The following is a 21,273-nucleotide window of genomic DNA, read 5'->3' as shown; positions in this document are numbered from 1 at the left end:
ATCACTCTGGGCCACCTGAGGAGCCCATGCAGATGCAGCTGAGGAGACACATTCTGCTTAAACCCCACTGAGTGACTACGCTGCATCCAGGGCCACCACTGTCTATATTGCGGGGCTGCTGGTCACTCCATCGCCGATTGCCCAGTCAGGCCACCCAGACTCAGGATGAGTTCAGTCCCCACCTCTCCACCATCAACTCACCCTTGAGCACCACTGTAACTGTCTCCTCTGCGACCCTCTCCTTCAACTTTTCGCATGTTCCCATCCTAGTACACCCTAATCCTGACCTACCTTTCAGGTTCGAGGCAGATGCCTCCTCCACCGGAGTATAGAATACTTTATTTTTATGGTCAGTTTTGTTAAAATTGCTATTTAAAAGCAGTTGTATTACATTTATACAGAATTGATTTGTTAAATCACATGACAAATTTCGATATCCTGTCAATTTTTAAATACAGGGAAACTTTTGTATCTTTTTACATTAAAAAAATTACAGTGAATTAAAATTGTATAATAAAATTACACAAAATAACATTTTGTAATGTTTAATAAAAATGTATTTAATAAAAATAAAAAATAAATACTTTTTTTTTTTTAAATATTACTCGATTCAATGTAATGAAATTTTGTTATGAATTTATATGTAAAACTCTTAAAATTATTTTCACTCAAAACATATATACTTCAGCACATTTTTAAGATTTAAAGATTAAAATAAGTTTTATTAAACCAATTTTGTTAAATATTGCACAATTTGATTTGATGACATTTTGCTATGAAATTTAAATGTGGTAAATCTTAAAATAGGCTAAAAGAATTTTCTTTTTTACTCTATCTGCTCTTAAGGCCACAAAAGCAGGGTGCAAAGCTGGTATTAAGAATATTTTCTAACTTAAAGCAATGTCACATGAAAATAATTTCAGCGCTTTGAAAATATCAATGTAGAATTTATAATTCAACAAACTGAGAGAATTGGTTAAGAGTCTGAATACTTCTGCAAGTCACGCATTCATACTACAAGTCTTTTAATGGAAGAATTCATACCTTAAAGCAAGAATCTCCAACACAACACGACACACAGACTGAGAGCAAAGAAGAGACATACTAAGTATCCATAGAAAGAATGTCTTTTATTTCTTTCATAATGCAGTTGTGAATGCTTGGGTCCTTGGTTTTTTATCACAGTTTTGAACAGCTACAAGTTAACAGGGTTAAAGTTTTATTTAGCCTTGTGACATTTAACTCTAAACAGATTCCAAGAGGCATCGGGGAGAACGAAATTGGTTTCTAAGTCGTACTTACATGTAGTTCAACATCGCAAAAGGTCACACTGAAAGAACCCTGAAACATCACTTGTCTTCCCATATAATGGACTCGGAAGCCTTTATGCGAGAGATTCTCTTCTCACGGTTCTGCTGAAGTCTCCGGAGGACAGGGGCGCTTCCACTCTCCCCCACCCAGGGCGAAGAACTTGTGGCTGACACTGCTACAGGTGAATCTGTAAGTGAGGAAATATTCACTCAAAGTTTACATTTAATTGGATGTGTTCTGTGTTATAGCTTGCACAGTCATTCATAACCAAACGATAAATGAGGAGGCAGCTTTCAGTTCCTCTGAAAAGGATGTATTTCTTCTAAAGTACTTGACTAGTATATCTGATCCTGATAAATACTGCAAAGGGTATTTTTCCCCCTCAAACTACTAGCTGATATCACTTCCAAAATCCAATTCTTAATCAGTGTATTTGCCTTGTTTTACTGTAAAAGTAATCTTTGAAATAAGATAAACTAACTTAAGAAATTAAATTGCAATTGATATTAAGACATGATGTGTGAGAGTGTTTCTTAATAATGTCTGTTTTGTTTCATTGGCATATTTTTTAAAAAAATTTTTTAAGCAATAAAAATCACTATTATTTTATTTCCTAAATAAATGTTATTTGGTTGTTTTTTATTTTATTTTGAAAAGTAATCTACAAATAAATGGTAACCTTTGGGATTTGATGGAGCAGGTGGCATCCCATTTTCATCGCCCATGGCTCGCCTCCTTCTCTGGAGCACCATCTGAAGCTCCGCCTCTCCAACATTACGGCTGAACCGTTTTTTTGATTCCACCCTCCGAGGGCCAGGCCTCCTAACGGACTCCTGAAGTGAACCAACCAATAAGGTTAGAGGGTTAGTTCACCCAAAAATGAAAACTATCTATTTTATCATTTACTCACCTTCATGCCATCCCAGATGTGTATGACTTTCTTTTATCTGCTGAAGACAAATTAAGATTTTTAGAAAAATATCTCAGCTCTGTAGGTCCATACAATGCAAGTGAATGGGTGCCAACATTTTGAAGCTCCAAAACCCACGTAAGGGCAAAATAAAAGTAATCTATATGACTCCAGATCAATATTTATGTTATTTTTCCTTCAATTCACTTTCTCCTTTTTTTTCTCTGTTTTTGGTGATTCACATTCTTTGTGCATATCGCCCCCAACTGGCCAGGGAGTATTTATGATAAAAAATTACTTAAATATTGATCTGTTTCTCACCCACACCTATCATATTCTGTCTGAGAACATGGATTTAACCACTGGAGTCATATGGATTACTTTTATGCTCACTTTATGTACATTTTAGAGCTTAAAAATGTTGGCACCCATTCACTTGCTTTGTGAGGACCTACAGAGCTGAAATATTCTCCTAAAAATCTTAATTTGTGTTCAGCAGATGAAAAAAGTCAGATCTGAAATGCCAGGAGGGTGGGAGAATTGTCATTTTTTTGGGGTGAACTATCCCTTTAAATTAAAGTAATAAGCCACAAGAGGCCACTTTCTGGCCTCAGAAAAGATTATTAGCCTAACTGAAGGTTGTCTACAGTTGCCAAGAAATGTGGCAACTTGATGTGTTAATATGAATTTAATTGATGAGTGTACTGTATATCACACACTCAGTAAATTTTCATAAGGTGGAAACAAACTTTCACACTATATCCACTATATCACTATATATTTAAAACATATGTATAATAACATAGGGATACTTTATGGGGTTGACCTTCTTAAAAGTTATAGTCTGAAAAACAGCCTGTCATTGGCTACATGATGGATGGGAAGTCATTTAGCCATGTTTAGTGTAAGAGATCTTGTTTTACCAGCATCCCCTGCAATTCCAACACAGCTGATTTCCTGTTCTCAGATCTCTTCTCCTGTTATAAAGTATGTAGAAAGAGTGCTCAATGCCTGAGTACCGATAGTATTAAAAATAGTTAATTATTTTTGAGCTGTTACTCTATGAACATATCATCTATGAACAACACATGTTCAAGCAATGTATATACACAGTATGGGGAAATGTCCTGGAGCACATGTCAGTTGCTAGAAAACATACAGTAAAGGTTTGACAGAGCACAATAATGTGTAATTGTGAAGAGACTACACAAAATGATGTAGTACTACTAACCTTCCATGCATTTTCATCATCTGATCCAGCCTGAAATAAAACCAAATGTCAAATAGTTTCTAGTCATATCATAGTTAGGAGTCCACATTGCCATCTCAACATTGTGGCACTCACGATGTCTGGCCAACACGTGAATATCCGAAACGTTGATGGCTGGGGAAGAGCCATTAATATCCATGAGGAAAGTGATACCTGATTGGGTGATTCAGTCAAATTCATCAAAAAAGTGCTACAGTACCTGATTGGTCAGAGAAATTATAACCCAACCCTTTCGCTAAACTTAAACCTAATAAAACATGTAGCGCTTTACTCATAAAAAAGAATGGGTAGTCCCCTGCCATCCTAGATTTTGGAAATCCATGCCCAGCAACATTTATAGATAAAGCAGCTTTTTCTCTAAAACTGATAAATAGAGTCTTGACTTCGTGTGAGTGAACAAGTTTTAAAAAAGCTTTAAACGTTTAGCAGTTAGCAAAAAAATGCAGAATGCACCTTTCAAAGTCATATCTAGGCTTAAGATTATCCTACTGTGGGAAGGTGGACGTGGCCAAGCGACATCTGTGAGACATCTGCGAGTAAGAATTGACACCTGGGGGAATTATCTCTAACAGCTGTTTTGTATTACAGTGAAGAGAGATAAAGAGCAGCGAGAGCCGCAGTTGGGGATAGAGGGACTGAGGTACCACAATGACACTGAGATAGTTTACGTTGAAGAAAATTATTTGATGTTAACGACTATTGAGCAACTGAGTTTGAGTATGTTGGTGTGTGCGCTGAAAAGCCACAATAAAAAAATGGTACCTGCTTCCTTATTACCCGAGACTGACCTGAGATGAGTCACACCTTCCAAATGTGTATTGCTTTGGAAATATCCCTCTGCATTGTCAGTAGCCTAGTATGTGGTTTGCAGATTCTAATTTATGTCCTTTGCACATTGCAATTATTGTCACTCATATAATGAAAGAGGTCATAGGACGGAGCCTTGATGCACCCCAGTCCTCAGCAACAGCAGGTAAACTTAAGTAATTTAAGTTAGAGACGCACCTGTTGTGGTTTGAGAATAGGTTTAAGAATAATGCCTTTCTTGATTCTCTCCATCATTTCATCCACAGCTCTGGCTTTCATATGTTGTGAAATTTTGGGTTCTGTGAGCAACATCAAGACAACATTCGTTGAAGAAGCGCAGCACATTAATTCTTCGATTTAACTTCAACTTTAAATCTGAGTAAAATTATACTATAATTTCCCTGTGATACTATCTTCATGTTTTATTTTTTTATCAAGGTGGACATAAGGTCTCTTACCCGCAGTTTCAGTGGAGTTGTCGGCACCTTTCTTTCTGGTCCTCAAGGCCTTCAATGGGCTAAATATACAAACAAATGTGTTTTTAAAATGCACTTTGATACTGTATGCAATGTTTTTGTGTGTTTGAACAACTTGACATTGAAAGGTGTTAAAAAACATGTTGTATTCTCACTCAGTGTCAGTTGATGGTGGAAGAGGAGGAGGAGGCGGAGGAGGAGGAGGAGGTGGTGGTGGCGGTGACGGTGCAGCAGCTGAATTTTCACTCTCATCTTTTGGTTGGTCAGATTTGAGAGAAGGACATTCCTCCATCTCTCTCAATCTGTCCTGAAACTGCTTGACTTGTTGTCAAACAAACATGTCAATTAAAATAAAATAAATAAAACATTTCTTTTAGGGCTGTAAATCCAGTAAGATTTGAATCAAACTAGCCAAATTAATTACATATTTCATTACTGTTGAATAAGACCCCCCAAGTGAGTAAAGCATTGATTAGACACTACACAAAGTGGATTTAGAGGTCAATATATTGTTTTGTTTTTTTCACATATCATTGAACAAGCATCTTTATCTTCTCTTGATGGTTTTGGAGCATCTCTATGGTTTCAGTGTCATAAATGTAGTGTTTTTAGGATGCTGTGTCAAGTTAAAAAATAGATGTTCGAGATGTTTTGTGTATTATGATGTATTGTGCTTGTCCAGCTGTCAAGAACAAATCCACACACACACACACACACACACACACACACACACACACACACACACACACACACACACACACACATACCTAATAAAGTGGCCAGTGAGTGTATATTTATATAAATATACACTCACTGGCCACTTTATTAGGTACACCTGTACATCTACTTATCCATACAATTATCTAATCAGCCAATCATGTGGCAACAGTGTAATGTATAAAATCATGCAGACATGGGTCAGGAGATTCAGTTAATGTTCATATTAACCATCAGAATGGGGAACGATCGGATCTCAGTGATTTAGACTCTGGCATGATTGTTGGTGCCAGATGGGCTGGTTTGAGTATTTCAGTAACTGCTGATCTCCAGGGATTTTCACGCACAACAGTCTCTAGAGTTCACTCAGAATGGTGCCAAAACAAATAAAAATCCAGTGAGCTGCAGTACTTTGGACGAAAATGCCTTGTTGATGACAGAGGTCAACGGAGAATAGTCAGACTGGTTCGAGCTGACAGAACGTCTACGGTAACTCAGATAACCCCTCTGTACATTTATAGTGAGCAGAATAGCATCTCAGAAGGCACAAACCTTGAGGCAGACGGGCTACAACAGCAGGAGACCACATTGGGTTCCACTTCTGTCAGCCAAGAACAGAAAACGGAGGCTGCAGTGGGCCTACCATTTGTGTACATCAGTAGAAATCCAGATTTGTCTGACCAGGCGATGTTTTTCCAATTGTCTACTGTCCAGTTTTGGTGAGCCTGTGCCCACTCCAGCCTCTTTTTCCTTTTCTAAGCTGACAGTAGTGCTACCCGGGGGGTCTTCTGCCACTGTAGCCCATCTACCTCAATGTTCGTGCTGTATGTTAAGAAATGCTTTCTGCATAGAACTGTTGTAATGTGTGGTTATTTGGGTTACTGTCACCTTCCTGTCAGCTTGGACCAGTCTGGCAATTCTCCTCTGACCTCTGTCATTAACAAGGTGTTTTCGCCCACAGACCAGTGGCTTGCTGGATGTTTTTTGTTTTTGGCACCACTTTGGGTTTTTTTACACTCTAGAAACTGTAGAAAAAATCACAGGAGATCAGCAGTTAGAGAATCCTCAAACCAGCCTGTCTGGCACCAACAATCATGCCACAGTCCAAATAACTGAGATCACATTTTTGACCTATTGTGATGGTTGATGTGAAAATTAACTGAAGCTCCTGACCCGTATCTGAATGATTTTATACATTACACTGCTGCCACATGATTGGCTGATTAGATAATCGAAAGAAGTAGATTTACAGATGTACCTATTAAAGTGGTCGTTGACTGTTTAGACATATACAGTATATAGCACTATAATACACCAGAGGAAAAATTTATTGCTTGGAGGTTGCTATTCTATAGCCAGAGACGTAATAATTTTTCAAGTTCATGTTAAAATCTCTGACTTTTGCTTGAAGACAGTTTTGGCAAATCTGAGAACATTTTTAGACATGTTGAGATATCTACTGAAATTCAAGAGGAGACATTAGTGAGATACATTTTTGTCAAGAGTAAAATCTAAGAAACAGATGGTATAAGTCTCCATTTGCTGTCACTGATAATTTAGATAATTCCGGTGGGCCATGTCATGAAATATTAGGTAATTAATGAAATTTAACATCCTTAATAATTAGCCTAAATAACTGATGTCACACTGTACATTAATATTCCCTTTGCTAAGGGGTAATAAAGGGGTTCCTTAATGACTAATAAGTTAATTTATAAATGTATAATAAATCATTAATAAGCAGTTATAACACCATGCATAAAAAGGGTGACTTTCATGCATTACCTGCCAAAATGTAAGCCATGTGACCACACAGGTTATAAATGCTTAATAATACTTAACATTACTTACCTATACAAATTTACTTTTAAAGGGATAGTTCTGGATAATCTTACTTTCCCTCATGATATTCCGGGTGTGTATGACTTTCTTTTTTTACTAGAACACATTTGAAAAAGTGGGACTGGTGGTGGTGTAGTGGGCTAAAGCACATAACTGGTAATCAGAAGGTTAATGGTTTGATATCCACAGCCACCACTATTGTGTCCTTGAGCAAGGTACTTAAATCCAGGTTGCTCCAGGGGAATTGTCCCTGTAATAATGCACTGTAAGTCGCTTTGGATAAAAGCGTCTGCCAAATGCATAAATGTAAATGTAAATGTAAGAAAAATATCTCAGCTCAGTAGGTCCATAAAATGCAAGTTGATGGTGATCTGAATTTTGAAGCTCCAAAAATCACAGACAGTCAGCCTAAACTTCATCCACATGACTCCGGTGGTTAAATGAATGTCTTCAAAAGTGACACGATCACTTTTGGTGCAAAAACGTTACAAATATAAGTACATTTTAACAATAATCCAAGCTTCCGTAAGCTTCAGGAGAGGGTGGAGTTCACACGGTCTTTGACATACTGGTGTTGCCTGTTCACCACTCATTTGAGATATCCAGGATAAGCACACAAACACACCATTGTGAGTAAAGAAACAGATACAAATACAGATCTAAACCAAAACCAAACAAAGCTTCTGCATAGCCTTCCTCCAACTCAATTGTAAACAGCGCTGCTCTTCCATGCATGTCTCGCGTGCCAATGCAATTATGTCACACGCGCATGCTGTTGCTGCCCAAAAGCAATGATTTATATAAATATGTATCTTTTTCCCACCAAAAGTGATTGTGTCCCTTTAGAAGACATTAATTTAAATGCTAGAGTCGTATGGATGATGTTTAAGCTGAATATCTGTTCTTTTTGGAGCTTAAAAATTCGGATCACCATCCACTTGCATTTTAAGGACCCACTGAGCTAAGATATTTTTCAAATTTTCTTCAAATGTGTTCTGGTGAAGAAAGAAAGTCATACACACCTGGAATATCATGTTTGGGTGTACTATCCCTTTAAGTGGACACATTTTAAGCATATAATAAGGAGTTGCCGTATTGGAAACCTATATAAATATAGTTCAGTTTTGTTTAATCAGGCTTTATGATACAATATATGCTGTGACTGAGCATTAAGACAAACATTATTTTTGCAGAGGACCTTTTGGCAACTAGGTCTAGGTAAGTGGGTCAGCACTCTTTTGACATCAATGTGATAAGAAATGTAACAACACAAACAAGTCAAGATCCTAGAGTTAATATTATAAACACAAAGCGGTCTGTAGCACAATGACATAATCCAATCTTTTAATACTCTTTTGTGGGATTGTAATATAAATCATGGAATTTTCTGTTTTTTATTAATATGTAAAAAGTTTATTTATTAAGCATTTCTTATTTTTTTTTTATATTAAATGTAAATTAAATTGCTCTCTTTTTGGCAACTACAGATATGTATGAAAGTAACCCTTTATATTCAAGATGTTATAACTGAATATCTATGATTTATAAAGCATTACTGAACCTCTTTTTGAACCCTTAACTAAGGGAGCCTTTATGTGAAGATTTACCATCATTTACGATACATTTAATAAACTTACTTTCCTCCTGAAGTGCAGTAACAGATTGTTGCGAGTCTCTCAGCTGAGTCTCTATGTTGCTCTTCTCTTTCTCACTGATCTCCAGTTTTGTTCTTACTGACTCCAGATCTGACAAAGCGTTAAGCTCCTCAGTCACTGTCTGTGACTGCTTCATCTACATTGTGCAATATTAGAAGAAAGATTCACAAAGTACTTTTTTGCTTTTTTCTGTTGAAAGTTTTATATAAGTTTTTTTTTTAGGAACAGTAAAAAAAAAAAAAAAAAATAGAGGAAATTATGGAAAGAACTGGATCGGGAAATATAATGAGTTGGATTTTCAACTTGCTGGTCACACTTGCATCAGTTTAACATATCAGATTAAGTTGATGTTATCTTGGATGGATACACAGACATGCTCACCTGGTTTTGGTAACAGAGTCTTATCTCTTCCAGAGATCTGCTGATGTCCGCCACCTGATTCAGAGCTTGTTGTAGTTGTTTCTCAGTCTCTGCACTCTGTATAATGGCCATACTCTGTCTCTGGGTTTCCCTCTGTTTCACTAGTATCTATAGGATTCAATCAAGTCACAACATTTGAGACCACATTCATCAATGTGTCAAACAAATACATTTTTACTCCTCTCTATGTAACACTTTATATACTGTAATTACAAGTGTTGAGTTAGAGTGAAGCAAAAATGGCATGAATTCTGATGTTCAGAATTTTTTGCAGTGCTGTTCACACTGCAAAAGCCACTTTGAAATAAACTGCAATACGTATCCAATTTGTTTCTGCGTAAAAAAGTAAACCAGATGGGGATTAGAAATATCAAGATTCATTGTGACTTTTGCTGTTCATACTGTCATCCAAAAAACTGAGATCTAGGTCACTGAAAAATAAGGTTATCCGACGTGATAAAATCTTAAAAATCTAGTTGAACTCATTTGTCAAGCTGTCAAGTAACATGCATTTTTTCTCTTGTCACATGGCAACATAATGGCTACATGGCTTTTATTTGGTTGATATACTGTATATAAACTGTGTGTGTGTGTGTGTGTGTGTGTGTGTGTGGGCATGTTTTGTGGTTTACGAGGACAATTTTTTAGGTTACAAACTGGTAATTACAAGGGCATTATGCTATAAATGTGGTTTATGAGGACATTTCTAGTGTCCCCATAATTTAAATAGCTTAAAAACATATTAAACAATGTTTTATTGAAAATGTAAAAATGCAGAAAGTTTTTTGTGAGGGTTAGGTTTAGGGGTTGTGTTAGGTTTAGAGGATAGAATCTATAGTTTGTACAGTATAAAAATCATTATGTCTATGGAAAGTCCTCATAATGATAGGTAGACCAACATGTATGTGTGTGTGTGTGTGTGTGTGTGTGTGTGTGTGTGTGTGTGTGTGTGTGTGTGTGTCTGTGAATGTACACTAACAGACATTCAGGGTTTGTAATAATGTACAGATTTTGCAGTTTCAGAAGGAAATTGGTTCTTTAATTCACCAAAGTGGCATTCAACCGATCACAAAGTATAGTCAGGACATCACTGATGTAATAAACAGCACCATCACTATTTGAAAAAGTAATTTGATAAAATCTAGACAGGCCCCATTTCCAGCAGTCATCACTCCAACATCTTATCCTTGAGTATTCATGATAAATTGCTAATTTGGTACTAGAAAATCACTTGCCATTATATTAAACACAGCTGAAAGGTATTTGGTTTATTAAATGAAGCTTAATATTGTCTTTGTGTTTGTTTTTGACAGTATGCAATAGACTGGCATGTCTTAAGATCAATATTCCGTCAAAAATGACAAAAAAGAAACAACTTTCTCTAGAAACTCTTCAGTCAATCATTGTTTTGAGAAACGAAGGCTATACGATATTTGAAATTGCCAAAAAAACTACAGATTTAATACAAAGGTGTACAATACTGTCTTCAAAGACAAAGGACAACTGCCTCTAACAAGGACAGAGATGTGGAAGGCCAGATGTAAAACTAAACAAAACTGCTCAACATCAGTTTTATGTACAACAGTAAAGAGAAGACTCAGGGCTGCAGGCCTTATGGGAAGAATTGCAAAGAAAAAGACACTTTTTAAATAGAAAATAAAAAAGAAAACGTTTGAGTGGGCAAAGAAACAGACATTGGACAACAGATAATTGGAAAAGAGTTTTATGGATCTAAACCCCATTGAGCTTTTGTGTGATCAGCTAGACTGTAAGATGTGTGAGAAGTGCCCAACAAGACAGCCACATCTATGGCAAGTGCTACAGGAAGTGTGGGGTGAAATGTCACCTGAGTATCTTTACAAACTGACAGCTAGAATGTCAAGGATCTGCAAAGCTGTCATTGCTGCACGTGGACGATTTCTTTAGGAGAACTCTTTGAAGTAGTTTAAGAAGTTCTGAACTGTTTTTCAAATTGTAATAGTAATTTTTCATGTTATTAAGGTCCTGACTATATATTGTGATCAGTTGAATGCCACTTTGGTGAACTAAAGTACCAATTTCTTTCCATAAGAGCAAAATCTGTACATTATTCCAAACCTTTGGCCACCAGTGTGTGTCCACACACACTGGTGGACAAAAGTTTGGAATATTTTTTTTATATTCCAAACTACTACTTTGTCCAAAAAATGTCAAAATGACTTTGAACTAGGGTTGTTGATTTAAATATATATATATTTTTTTTTGTGGCAAAAACACCTAAATATTCAGATCTGGTGACTTTAATAGAAGCATTTTCTTTCTCTCAAGTATGTGTAGCATTCATGTAACTATTGGCTACTAAATAATTTCTTACAGTAACCATTCACAACAAACGTATTATCACATGAAAAAGCAAGACACCACATCGAATAGAGCAGAACACAGGTGTCTCAAAAAGTATACATTTGAAGTTCTTTTAAACTTTTTAACATGCATCTAAAAATGCTTTCTTCTGTGAGAGATGCAAAAACACAGTGAAAGGTGACACAGTTGTCAAAAGACACACATCTATGAATGTTTATATGGTAAACGATTGAAAAAGAATGAGCGGACACAAACACACATTTGGCTTGAACAGCCCCTTATTCACATGACACTGAACTAGCTGAAGTTTTTCGAAGTTAGTCTTCTGTTTCGGTTGATTGTAGGTATATATTAACGTAATCCAGTGAGAAACCGCTCCAAATGATTCCATTAGAGAGCAGTTCGAATTAACTGGATGAATCACTAATCGATTCAGACCGTTTTGCAAGACTGTTCAGCCAATTCACTGAAAAGAACTGACCCAAAAGAACGATTCATTTGCAAATCAGGCATCGCTGGTTCTTTTAAACAGACAACATCAGTACGGGGACACATGTCATTTTTGCTGAAATATTCTTAGAGAACATTTTTCTTCAGGTTAGTTGGAGTTCTCAAGGTATGCACAGTGTATACGGCCGTACAGCTGCAGGAGCACTGCTGAGGTGTATTCAAGTACAGTAATTTTTTTTGTGAACTGCATTTTTTATGTGTTTTTTTTAATAGACAAATAGATCTGGTCAAAAAAAAAAAAGAAGAAAAACATTGACCCATGTGAAGGTAAAAAGCAGATTTGTACCACATTTATTTGCTGTATGAATGTAGCCAATGTTACCTTGATTTGGGAAAATCATACAAACAATCCATTACGTCCCTGAAATTTCAGAGAACGAGAAGCTCACTAGTTAAAATGGAGAAACAGTGAACAGGAAAGGGAAGTGAATGTTCGTCTTGCGTAGGTCTGTTTGGAATTTCACTTCTCACCTCCATTCACCGCACTTTCATTCTATCCTGAGAGCCGTGGCCCTTAGCCACCAACCCAGCGCAATTACAGGGAAAAGTGCATGTGCTTGCTAAGTAAACGGGAGCACCTCTTTGTACGATGATGTAGTCCATCATTAGACCCTCTGTGACTAGAAAAAACACTGAACAAGAAACGATTAATGTTTTCAAAACAGTGGGAAAACAGACAAATAGAAAGGGTGGCAATAAAGAATGTCATTCAAGCTGTGTGATGTGTGGCTGCGCATTCAGAATGAGACTAAGTGGTGTGAATCATCGGGGGTCCCTTTCAGGTGAAGGCCCCCTGTAGGGACCTCTATTATGTCCGTGTCTGGAAATTAGGGACAATATGCACAAAGGCAACAACAGAGATGGCAGATAGGAAGTGTCCAAACAAGGACAGGGGTTTAAAGTGCCACAGAGTTTCAAACTGCCACCTTGATGGGCGCTAATTACTGCAGGAAAAGATGTGGGATGCAAAGAGGAATGCCGCTTTTTATGCTCATATGTTCATTTAGAGTGAATGAATGCTAAACCTACTAGGGTTAACAGGGTCAGCTGGCATGGTCAACGTGTCTTTGTTTCAAATTTGTTTCACCAATGCAGGTTCATAGTCACAAGTGTGAATTGATCAGCTCACGACTAGATCTCTCATAGCTATTAAACATACTTGACCAAAATGGAACATGCTAAACTTCCTCCAATTTACTGTCTATTTATTTATTCAGACAGAGTCTTGTCATCTGCCAATTTTATAAGCAAGATTTAAACCTGCATTATTAGTATAGCTCGATGTTTTAGAGTGCACGTGCAAACTAGGGATTTGGATCCTTTTGATTGTTCGTGTAACCAAAAGATAAATCAGCTGTGCGCTTTAGTTCTCAGGGTGGGTAGGATGGATGTCGATGGGGCATCTCTTTTAATATATGTGTTTATGTGCTAGCTGGACATATAAAAGTAGTCCATCTGACTTCTGAAACAATACAATAGATTTGTGTTAGAAACAAACCAAAATGTATTATTCACCTAAAATCTTCCAAGTCGCTACTCTACTGAACTACTTTTATGATTTAAATGTGTTTTTTGTCCTTTTTTAATAGCTTGAAACTATGAACTACTATTGTATTATAAACAGAGCAATGAAAAATCCTTTTGTCTTAATATACAGTATATGTATATATTAAACATGTGTTTTCATCATTGATCAATGCTGTCACTTCCCATAAAGGAATAATACACCCAAAAATGAAAATTCTCTCATCATTAACTCTCATGCCATCCCAGATGTTTATGACTTTCTTTCTTCTGCTGAACACAAAATCAATTTCTCAGCTCTGTAGGTCCATTCAATGTAAGTGAATGGTGGCCAGAATTTAGAATTCATGCCCAGTAGGTGGCGATATGCACAAAGAACGTGAATCACCAAAAATAAAAGAAGTAAAAAAGGACTTACATTTTGATCTGTTTCTCACCCACACCTATCATATCACTTCTGAAGACATGTATTAAACTACTGGTGTCGTAAGGATTTATTTAATGCTCCCTTTATGTCCTTTTTTGGACCTTCAAAGTTTTGGTCACTATTCACTTGCAATTTATGGACCTACAGAGCTTAAATATTCTTCTATAAATCTTCATTTGTGTTCAGCAGAAGAAAGTCATATACATTATGGATGTCATGAGGGTGAGCCTTGGGTGAACTATCCCTTTAATATGTGTTTTTGGTGACCTGTTCACAAGTGGTCAGTCCTAAATACAAGTGGAAAAACGTTTTTGTGATCGGATCACTGAAACCACAAATGGAGGCAGTCAAAAACCCATGTGACGCAATTGTATTTTAGGTGTGAAATGCTTATCCATCCTGATGTGTCCCGGACAGCAGTGAAGTATCACTCCTCACCTGTCAATCAACCACAGTGCTAAAAAGAGTTTAAACATTGCCAGTTACGAGAGGTTTTAAAATGAAAAACCTTTCCAATCTGAAAATTTGAAAAGTGAATTTACTGTATATGCAAGGACAAGAACTTCACAGATCTTCTTCAGTGTGTCTGATATCAACATGCAAGGACACAGATGACAAGCACACACATCTGAAGCACAGGTCAGAACAAAAATAACTGCGAATTCTGCTCGAAATGTTGCATTTGTGCTTAGGTAATTTTTCAGCTGCATCTGGGAGAAACAGCGTGCCATTATTTAGCGCTTTCTTTGTCTTTTTTATGATTTTGTTGCGCTTTAATATCAGGCAGTAACACTCTGACATAATTATTGATTTATTTCATCATGAAATCAAAGACCCTCACTTTGAACACAAGTGGTCAACAGAGACACATCTGAGATGCATGGTATTACCAGGAGAAAACAGCAATGCGTCTCGGCGGACCACATGTGATCGGATCACCAAAAATGCATCTTAATACCAGGTGTAAACAGGGCCCTAGTGCTAGGCCAAGGCCCTGACCTGTCTCTCCACCCTTCTGGAGTCTTTCATCCCTGATTTAAAGAGTACCTGGTGTGCAAACACTTCAGCGTGTTCTCTGAGTCCTTGCTCCATTTCAAGCTTTTGAGACATCTCTACAAACTCCTCTGTAACAAGTTGGGACACTGCAAACACACACACACACACAAAAACCCACTGTAATTCTGTTATGTATGTGAGCTCATCAGTACAGTAAGACGTCTGATCATCTCTCACCTCTCTTCATTTTATTCACAGTTCTGCTCTGCTTACTGAGCTTCATAAGGAGGTCCTCCTTCTCCCCAACCTCCAGCATCAGCTTAAAAATGTAACAGATTAACATTTTAGTTTTATGAAATTCACAAATAAATATACTTTTAAAATGAAATGAAATTTTCATATGCTTTAAAAAGAAAATAAATCAACCCATATATGACATTCCAAAGACTCATTATTGACCAACATTTTTGTTTTGTGCATGTAAAATAAGGTACTAGCGCTTTGTCAGAATGCAGCATTATCCGTCAGTGTAAAATATATTACGATCATAATTTGGAATCAACATACATAAATATATAGGTTTGGGTCAATCGCGTCATTGTGTTGTCAAATATTTTTGTCTAGTGACCACAAAACTCTATAACTGACTGTTGTCCCTGGCAAGCGATTTTCTAGATAGCTGTGCTAGTTTCATATCTCTTGTTTATCATTCCATGCTCTAATTATAATTCTATATATTTTAAACTCACACACACACACACACACACACACACACACACACACACACACACACACACACACACACATTACATAATAAAATAATTTCAAATGAATATATAATTTCCATTATTTTTATTTTTTTATGGTAACATTTTACATTAATGTTACCTTTGTTCATTTAAAGGTAAAGTGGTTTATAAATGTCTAATAATATTTTTAAATTATAAATTATTAACATGCAGTAATAACAACAACATTAACAACAAGGGTGACTTTCATGCAATTCTTGACAAATAGTGAGAGAGTTTACATCACATGTTATAAATGCTTAATAACACTTATTGAACATTAGAAACTTATGTCTTGGTATGTCTTGGTAAGTTATGACACCACCTAGAGTAGTACAATTCTCTTGACATCAACGTGACAAGGACAGTGACAACACAATGGGTCAATTACAGTAATCAATACAGTATAAACACAAAGCGGACTGCAGCTAATTACATAATCCCTTGTTATATTCTCACTATAGTAGTCTATTTTTGCTGCATTGTGAAATAAATCATGAATTATGGTATTTTTTTTATTATTATTAATACAGTACGAATAAGTGTATTTATTAAGCATTCATAGCATGAATGTTAAATGCTCACTATTTGGAAAGTAATTAAAGTCACAATGAAACTGAAAATCAAAGATTTATACATTTGTAAAATACTTATTAATCATTAACAACCCCTTTATAAACCCTCAAAAAAGGTTACATTTATGTAAAGTGTTACTGATTTAATTATTTAGTCAATAGCCATGTTATAAATGTTCCGCATCAGGGTGCAAATCTCCCTGCCTGGCTTATTTTGAAATGAATGAAGTCTGACTGCTCATTATGCATTTTATTACAAGACTACTAGCCAAATAAATAAATGCACATGAAAAATGTATTTGAGTTGAAATAATTTTATAAGCTTAATGGTAGAGATCGCACAGTAATCCGAGAAGCAGGAACGATGGCTCACAATACTCAGATGAGTGGTCTGATATGTGGACGTGCAGTTGTTACTGAGCAATATCAGACAGCTAGATGGCGTCATTGAGCGATTAGAATCAGGTTTTCCAGAGAGCTGTGTTAAAATTTGCGACAACGACTAGTTCACTGTGCATTACCCCTCACATATTCTAACTTGGTTGTCATGCAATTTGTTCGTCTAATATATTTGGGTCACACTAAAATGCAAATAATGTCCCAGGTTACCCTTAACTTGCCTAAAAAAGATTAAGTCCTGAGTGCACTAAGCCACTATACCTTTTCCTTCAGATCTTCTTTCTCTTTCTTAAGGAGATCGACCTGTTCACAGAGTTGAATTTTCTCCCCAAGTAATCGGTCAACAGATGACTGTAGCTCTGCAATTACAACAGATTGGAGAAAGAAATTGAGCCAAAATATTATTGTCCACACCCGGTCTATTCTTGGATAGTTTTATGGGAATGTTCATCTTTAATTGCTTATATAGTCTCACCTCTAATTTGATTTTGACTCATCAGAAGCAGATCTTCACTGCTATCTTCCTTAGGGCTCGACTCATATCCATCATGAGCTTCAGGATCCAGGTTCAGGACAGAGAGGTTTTCCGGAATGTCAGGAATCAGAGGAAATATGGCTTGGCTTTTCCTCTTTAATGCCTTGAAATCTTTTGTTACCTGTGGGTTTAAAGGTCGCAAAGTTTGCTGTAATGTAAATGATGTGGCGTAAGGACACTCTTACATTATTCTTTTTTTTCCCTTCACATTATTATAACAATACAAACAACATCAAGGTGTAAAACTCAAAGGTAAAGTGTGTAATTTCTGTTCCACTAGAGGCACCAAAGAGAAAAAATGTTTTTCACATCTGAAACATCATGCTGCCTACTCTATAACTGACATAGGGGATGTGAAATAATCAAGAGTTCAAATGTAAGGCTGTTTCACATGTGAGAATAGGGAAGTGTTAGTACTTTCAATGCAAAGGCCTCTGCGGTCTCCCTGCAGGAACGTTCGATCTGAAACTGCATCTCCAACACATCCAGTTCCTTGAGCAGTTGAGAAGAGGCTATATAACAAGTTATATAAAGGGACACTGAGTCTACAAAGGAACATTATGTTTAAAACAGTTCACATCTGAACAAAATTGAACATGTTCCCTGACACTTCAAATGTTTTATGCTGCACAGAGTTATGTCAAGGTTTCTGCCTTAAACATTTTTTCAATAAGATATACTCAATGAAAGTTGAGGTCTCAGAAGACTAGAATCTTTTTTGAATGTCTTTTATGTTGAGACTTATGTGATACTTCGCATATTCAAGTTTTTTGCAATGCCAATGATGACTCACCCTTCTCCATCCTCGATAGCTTTTCATTTGCATCATCTCTCTCTTTCTCCAGTATCTCACACTGTATAGCAGATTATACAATGATAAATATATATTTTTTTTATATAAATTCAGATAAATAAGACACAGATCGGTTGCACCTTACATTAATGTTCCCTTTGTTAAGGGTTTATAAAGGGCTTCATTAATGAAAAATAAGTCATTAATAAGCCATTACAAAATGCATCATACTCATTGATATGCAGTTAAAACAACACGAAAAAGAGCAACATACATCCATACTAGCCAAATAGTGAGCATTGTAAAATAGAAGAAGCCTTTATTTTAATAAACACATTATACATATGCACATACAGTATACAGTGAAATACTTTTTTCGCATATCTTAGCTAAGGGACAGGATCAGCCATGATACGGTGCCTCTGGAGCAGATAGGGCCTTGCTCACAGTGGCATATTGGTGGTGCTGGGGCTTGAACCCCAGCATAGGCTACATAAGCTCAAGCTCACAGAAATGTTTTAATGTGCCTGAAATCAACATAAAGTGTCAAAGAATGCGTTTACATGCACACCAATATGCTGGTAACTCCCAAAAATCAGCTTAATTAAAACATCTGACAAAGCAAGAAAACCATATTTACATGAGTTTTCTACTTTCGAAAAATAGTAAGCTGTAGACAATGTATACTGCACAGTTTAGAGCAGTACACTAGTACTGATCACAGCATTCTCTGAATTATTTTAGCAGAGATGTTCTATTACATACCTGAAAGTCTCTTTCATCTTCTGAGGATAAGGTGTTCTCCTCCTCCTCCTCCTCCTCTGTTTCAGCAAAAGTTAAAAGTTTTTGGGTTGTTTATCTGTGTCATAAACTAGATTTACATTATTACTAAATGGCAGCTGGAAAAAAAAAATGGAAAACAAAATATTCGGAACTACATTCCTAAGGAAAAGTTTGCACACTTCCCATACTCCCATTTGTGTTAATACACTGTTGTGCTATTTTTGTACTTTATTATTAAGTAACAATAAAGAACGAGTAGGCGTGCCCAAACCTTTGCCTATAGTAGTGTAAGTGCACGTAACTTCACGATGCACAATTTTAGCAGTTTAGATAATCAAGGCAATTTTTACAGAAAGAAACGAAGTTATTGTATCCAACCTGAGATTCTGGTATCTGATCCAAGATTCCACATTATTTTCAGACTCAGTGAAAACCAAGAAACGTTGTGCTCATGTCCTCTCTGTCTCTGTCACTATCTCTGTGACAATGCACACTGTATGGAGAACTGAAAGTGCATTTATCTTACAGCCCTGGTTCAAATGCTTCCCACTTTGTTACGAACATTGAAATCCATTTTGATTTGAGCTTTGTGACTATCTGAACTAAAAATAGCTATTTAGAAACAAAATGGCAACATAAGGTTCCATTTGTTAACATTAGTTGATGCATTAGCTGTCATGAACAAACAATTAACAATACATATTTTACAGCAATTATTAATCTTTGTTAATGCTTTTAAATAAAAATACCAAGGTATATTGTTAGTTTAACTACAGTACTGTGCAAAAGGTACTTGGAAAAATTTTGCATAGTGAGGATGTCTTCATAAATAATGCCATAAATAGTTTTCATTAATCAATTAATTGTAAAGTGTTACCAGAAAATAATAAAATTCTATTTTACAATGTCTTCAGAAAATATAAATGATTCTTGTCTGTGCAAATGGACATTTAGGCCTCAGTGCAGCATTAAAAAGTCTATGGAAGCATATGGTACCAATGATCTTGGAGGACCTACCTTCCAACCGAGGGCCCTGTGATGGCGAGCAGTCTCCCATAACGGAATTTTACTCTATTTAAAGAACTTGTTTCTTGTTTTACTCACCCATTTTCAATATTTACTGAGGGTTTGTTGTGCATGTTATATCTGTATTAATTGGTCATTTTTAACTCTCATTTTATCCCTCATTCTTGAGGTGAATTTTTGAACAAGAATGGGGAGGTGAGAGTTAATTTTAAAATAATGGTATGTTCCAATTGATGGACATTGAGTGTTTAGAGCACATGGACAAGATTGCTAGCATTGCTTGAGCGCAATATACTCCAGCCTTCATTGTTAAGGGAGGGGAGTTGGTACTGCCAGAAGTGGGAGAAAGTCACACATGTTCAAGTCATAAGCAAGTCTCAAATCTTAACCATCAATTTGCTAGTTAAGTCTCAAGTGCATTGCAGACAAATCAAGCAAGTCAAGTCGAGTCCTAATGAGTTTCAAGTTGAGTCAAGCCACAGCACTAAAATAAATAGAGGTTCATTTTTTAAATAAATATTTATTTTTGCTCTGTACATAACTTATATACATATCTTTACATAATTGTTTTTACATGAATTGTATAACAGTAATGTGATATACAATATATACGAACTCCAGGCAAGTGTCGCTGACAGAGAACGCTTGCAGGTCCGGAAGCGAGCGCTATCAGGAGGGCCGTCTTCAAGGAGAGGGCTTTGAGTTTGACTGAATCAAGTGGCTCAAAGGGGGGTCTCTGAACACCTGTGTGGACCAATGTGAGACCCCAGGAGGGGAACAGGCTTGGACGGGAAGGGTTCAACCTCCGGGCGCCTCTAAAGTAGCTGATAATCAAGTCATGCTTACCAAGGGACTTGCCGTCTACTGCGTACTGGTGAGCTGCGATAGCAGCGACATACACCTTAAAGGTGGAGGGGGACAGCCTCTCCTCCAACCTCTCCTGCAGGAATGAAAGCACAGACCAAACTGCGCATCTCTGCGGGTCTTCAGTAAAGCTGCCTGATAGAGGGAGCTCTGGCTTGGTTGATCATGTCTACGACTGCAGGTGGTAGACCGCTTAAGTCTTCCACGTCCCGTCCAGGGGCCTAACTTGGAGATTCCAGAGGTCTGGGCGCGGGTGCTAGAGGATGCCCCGTCCCTGAGAAAGAAGGTCCTTCCTCAGGGAA

At 36.8% G+C, this 21,273-nt stretch overlaps 1 protein-coding gene across 1 annotated transcript; it reads right to left on the bottom strand.

Annotated features, from left to right (window-relative positions):
- Positions 1-1,133: 1,133 nt before the first annotated feature.
- On the bottom strand, positions 1,134-19,569 carry LOC127649647 (shootin-1-like). Its single transcript, XM_052134884.1, has 17 exons — positions 19,460-19,569; positions 19,064-19,119; positions 18,299-18,359; positions 17,923-18,017; positions 17,446-17,626; positions 17,232-17,329; positions 15,446-15,527; positions 15,260-15,354; positions 9,370-9,516; positions 8,971-9,124; positions 4,930-5,095; positions 4,757-4,815; positions 4,497-4,597; positions 3,453-3,482; positions 3,145-3,198; positions 1,991-2,144; positions 1,134-1,498 (listed from the first exon to the last, which is right to left on the bottom strand). The coding sequence occupies exons 1-17, from the start codon at positions 19,491-19,493 to the stop codon at positions 1,350-1,352; spliced, it is 1,716 nt and encodes a 571-aa protein (XP_051990844.1). The 5' UTR covers positions 19,494-19,569; the 3' UTR covers positions 1,134-1,349.
- Between the last annotated feature and the right edge of the window lie 1,704 nt (positions 19,570-21,273).

The sequence above is a fragment of the Xyrauchen texanus genome, chromosome 1 (assembly GCF_025860055.1).
Source record: "Xyrauchen texanus isolate HMW12.3.18 chromosome 1, RBS_HiC_50CHRs, whole genome shotgun sequence".
Taxonomy (NCBI): Eukaryota; Metazoa; Chordata; class Actinopteri; order Cypriniformes; family Catostomidae; genus Xyrauchen; species Xyrauchen texanus.
This window is presented reverse-complemented; position numbering and strand designations above follow the sequence as displayed.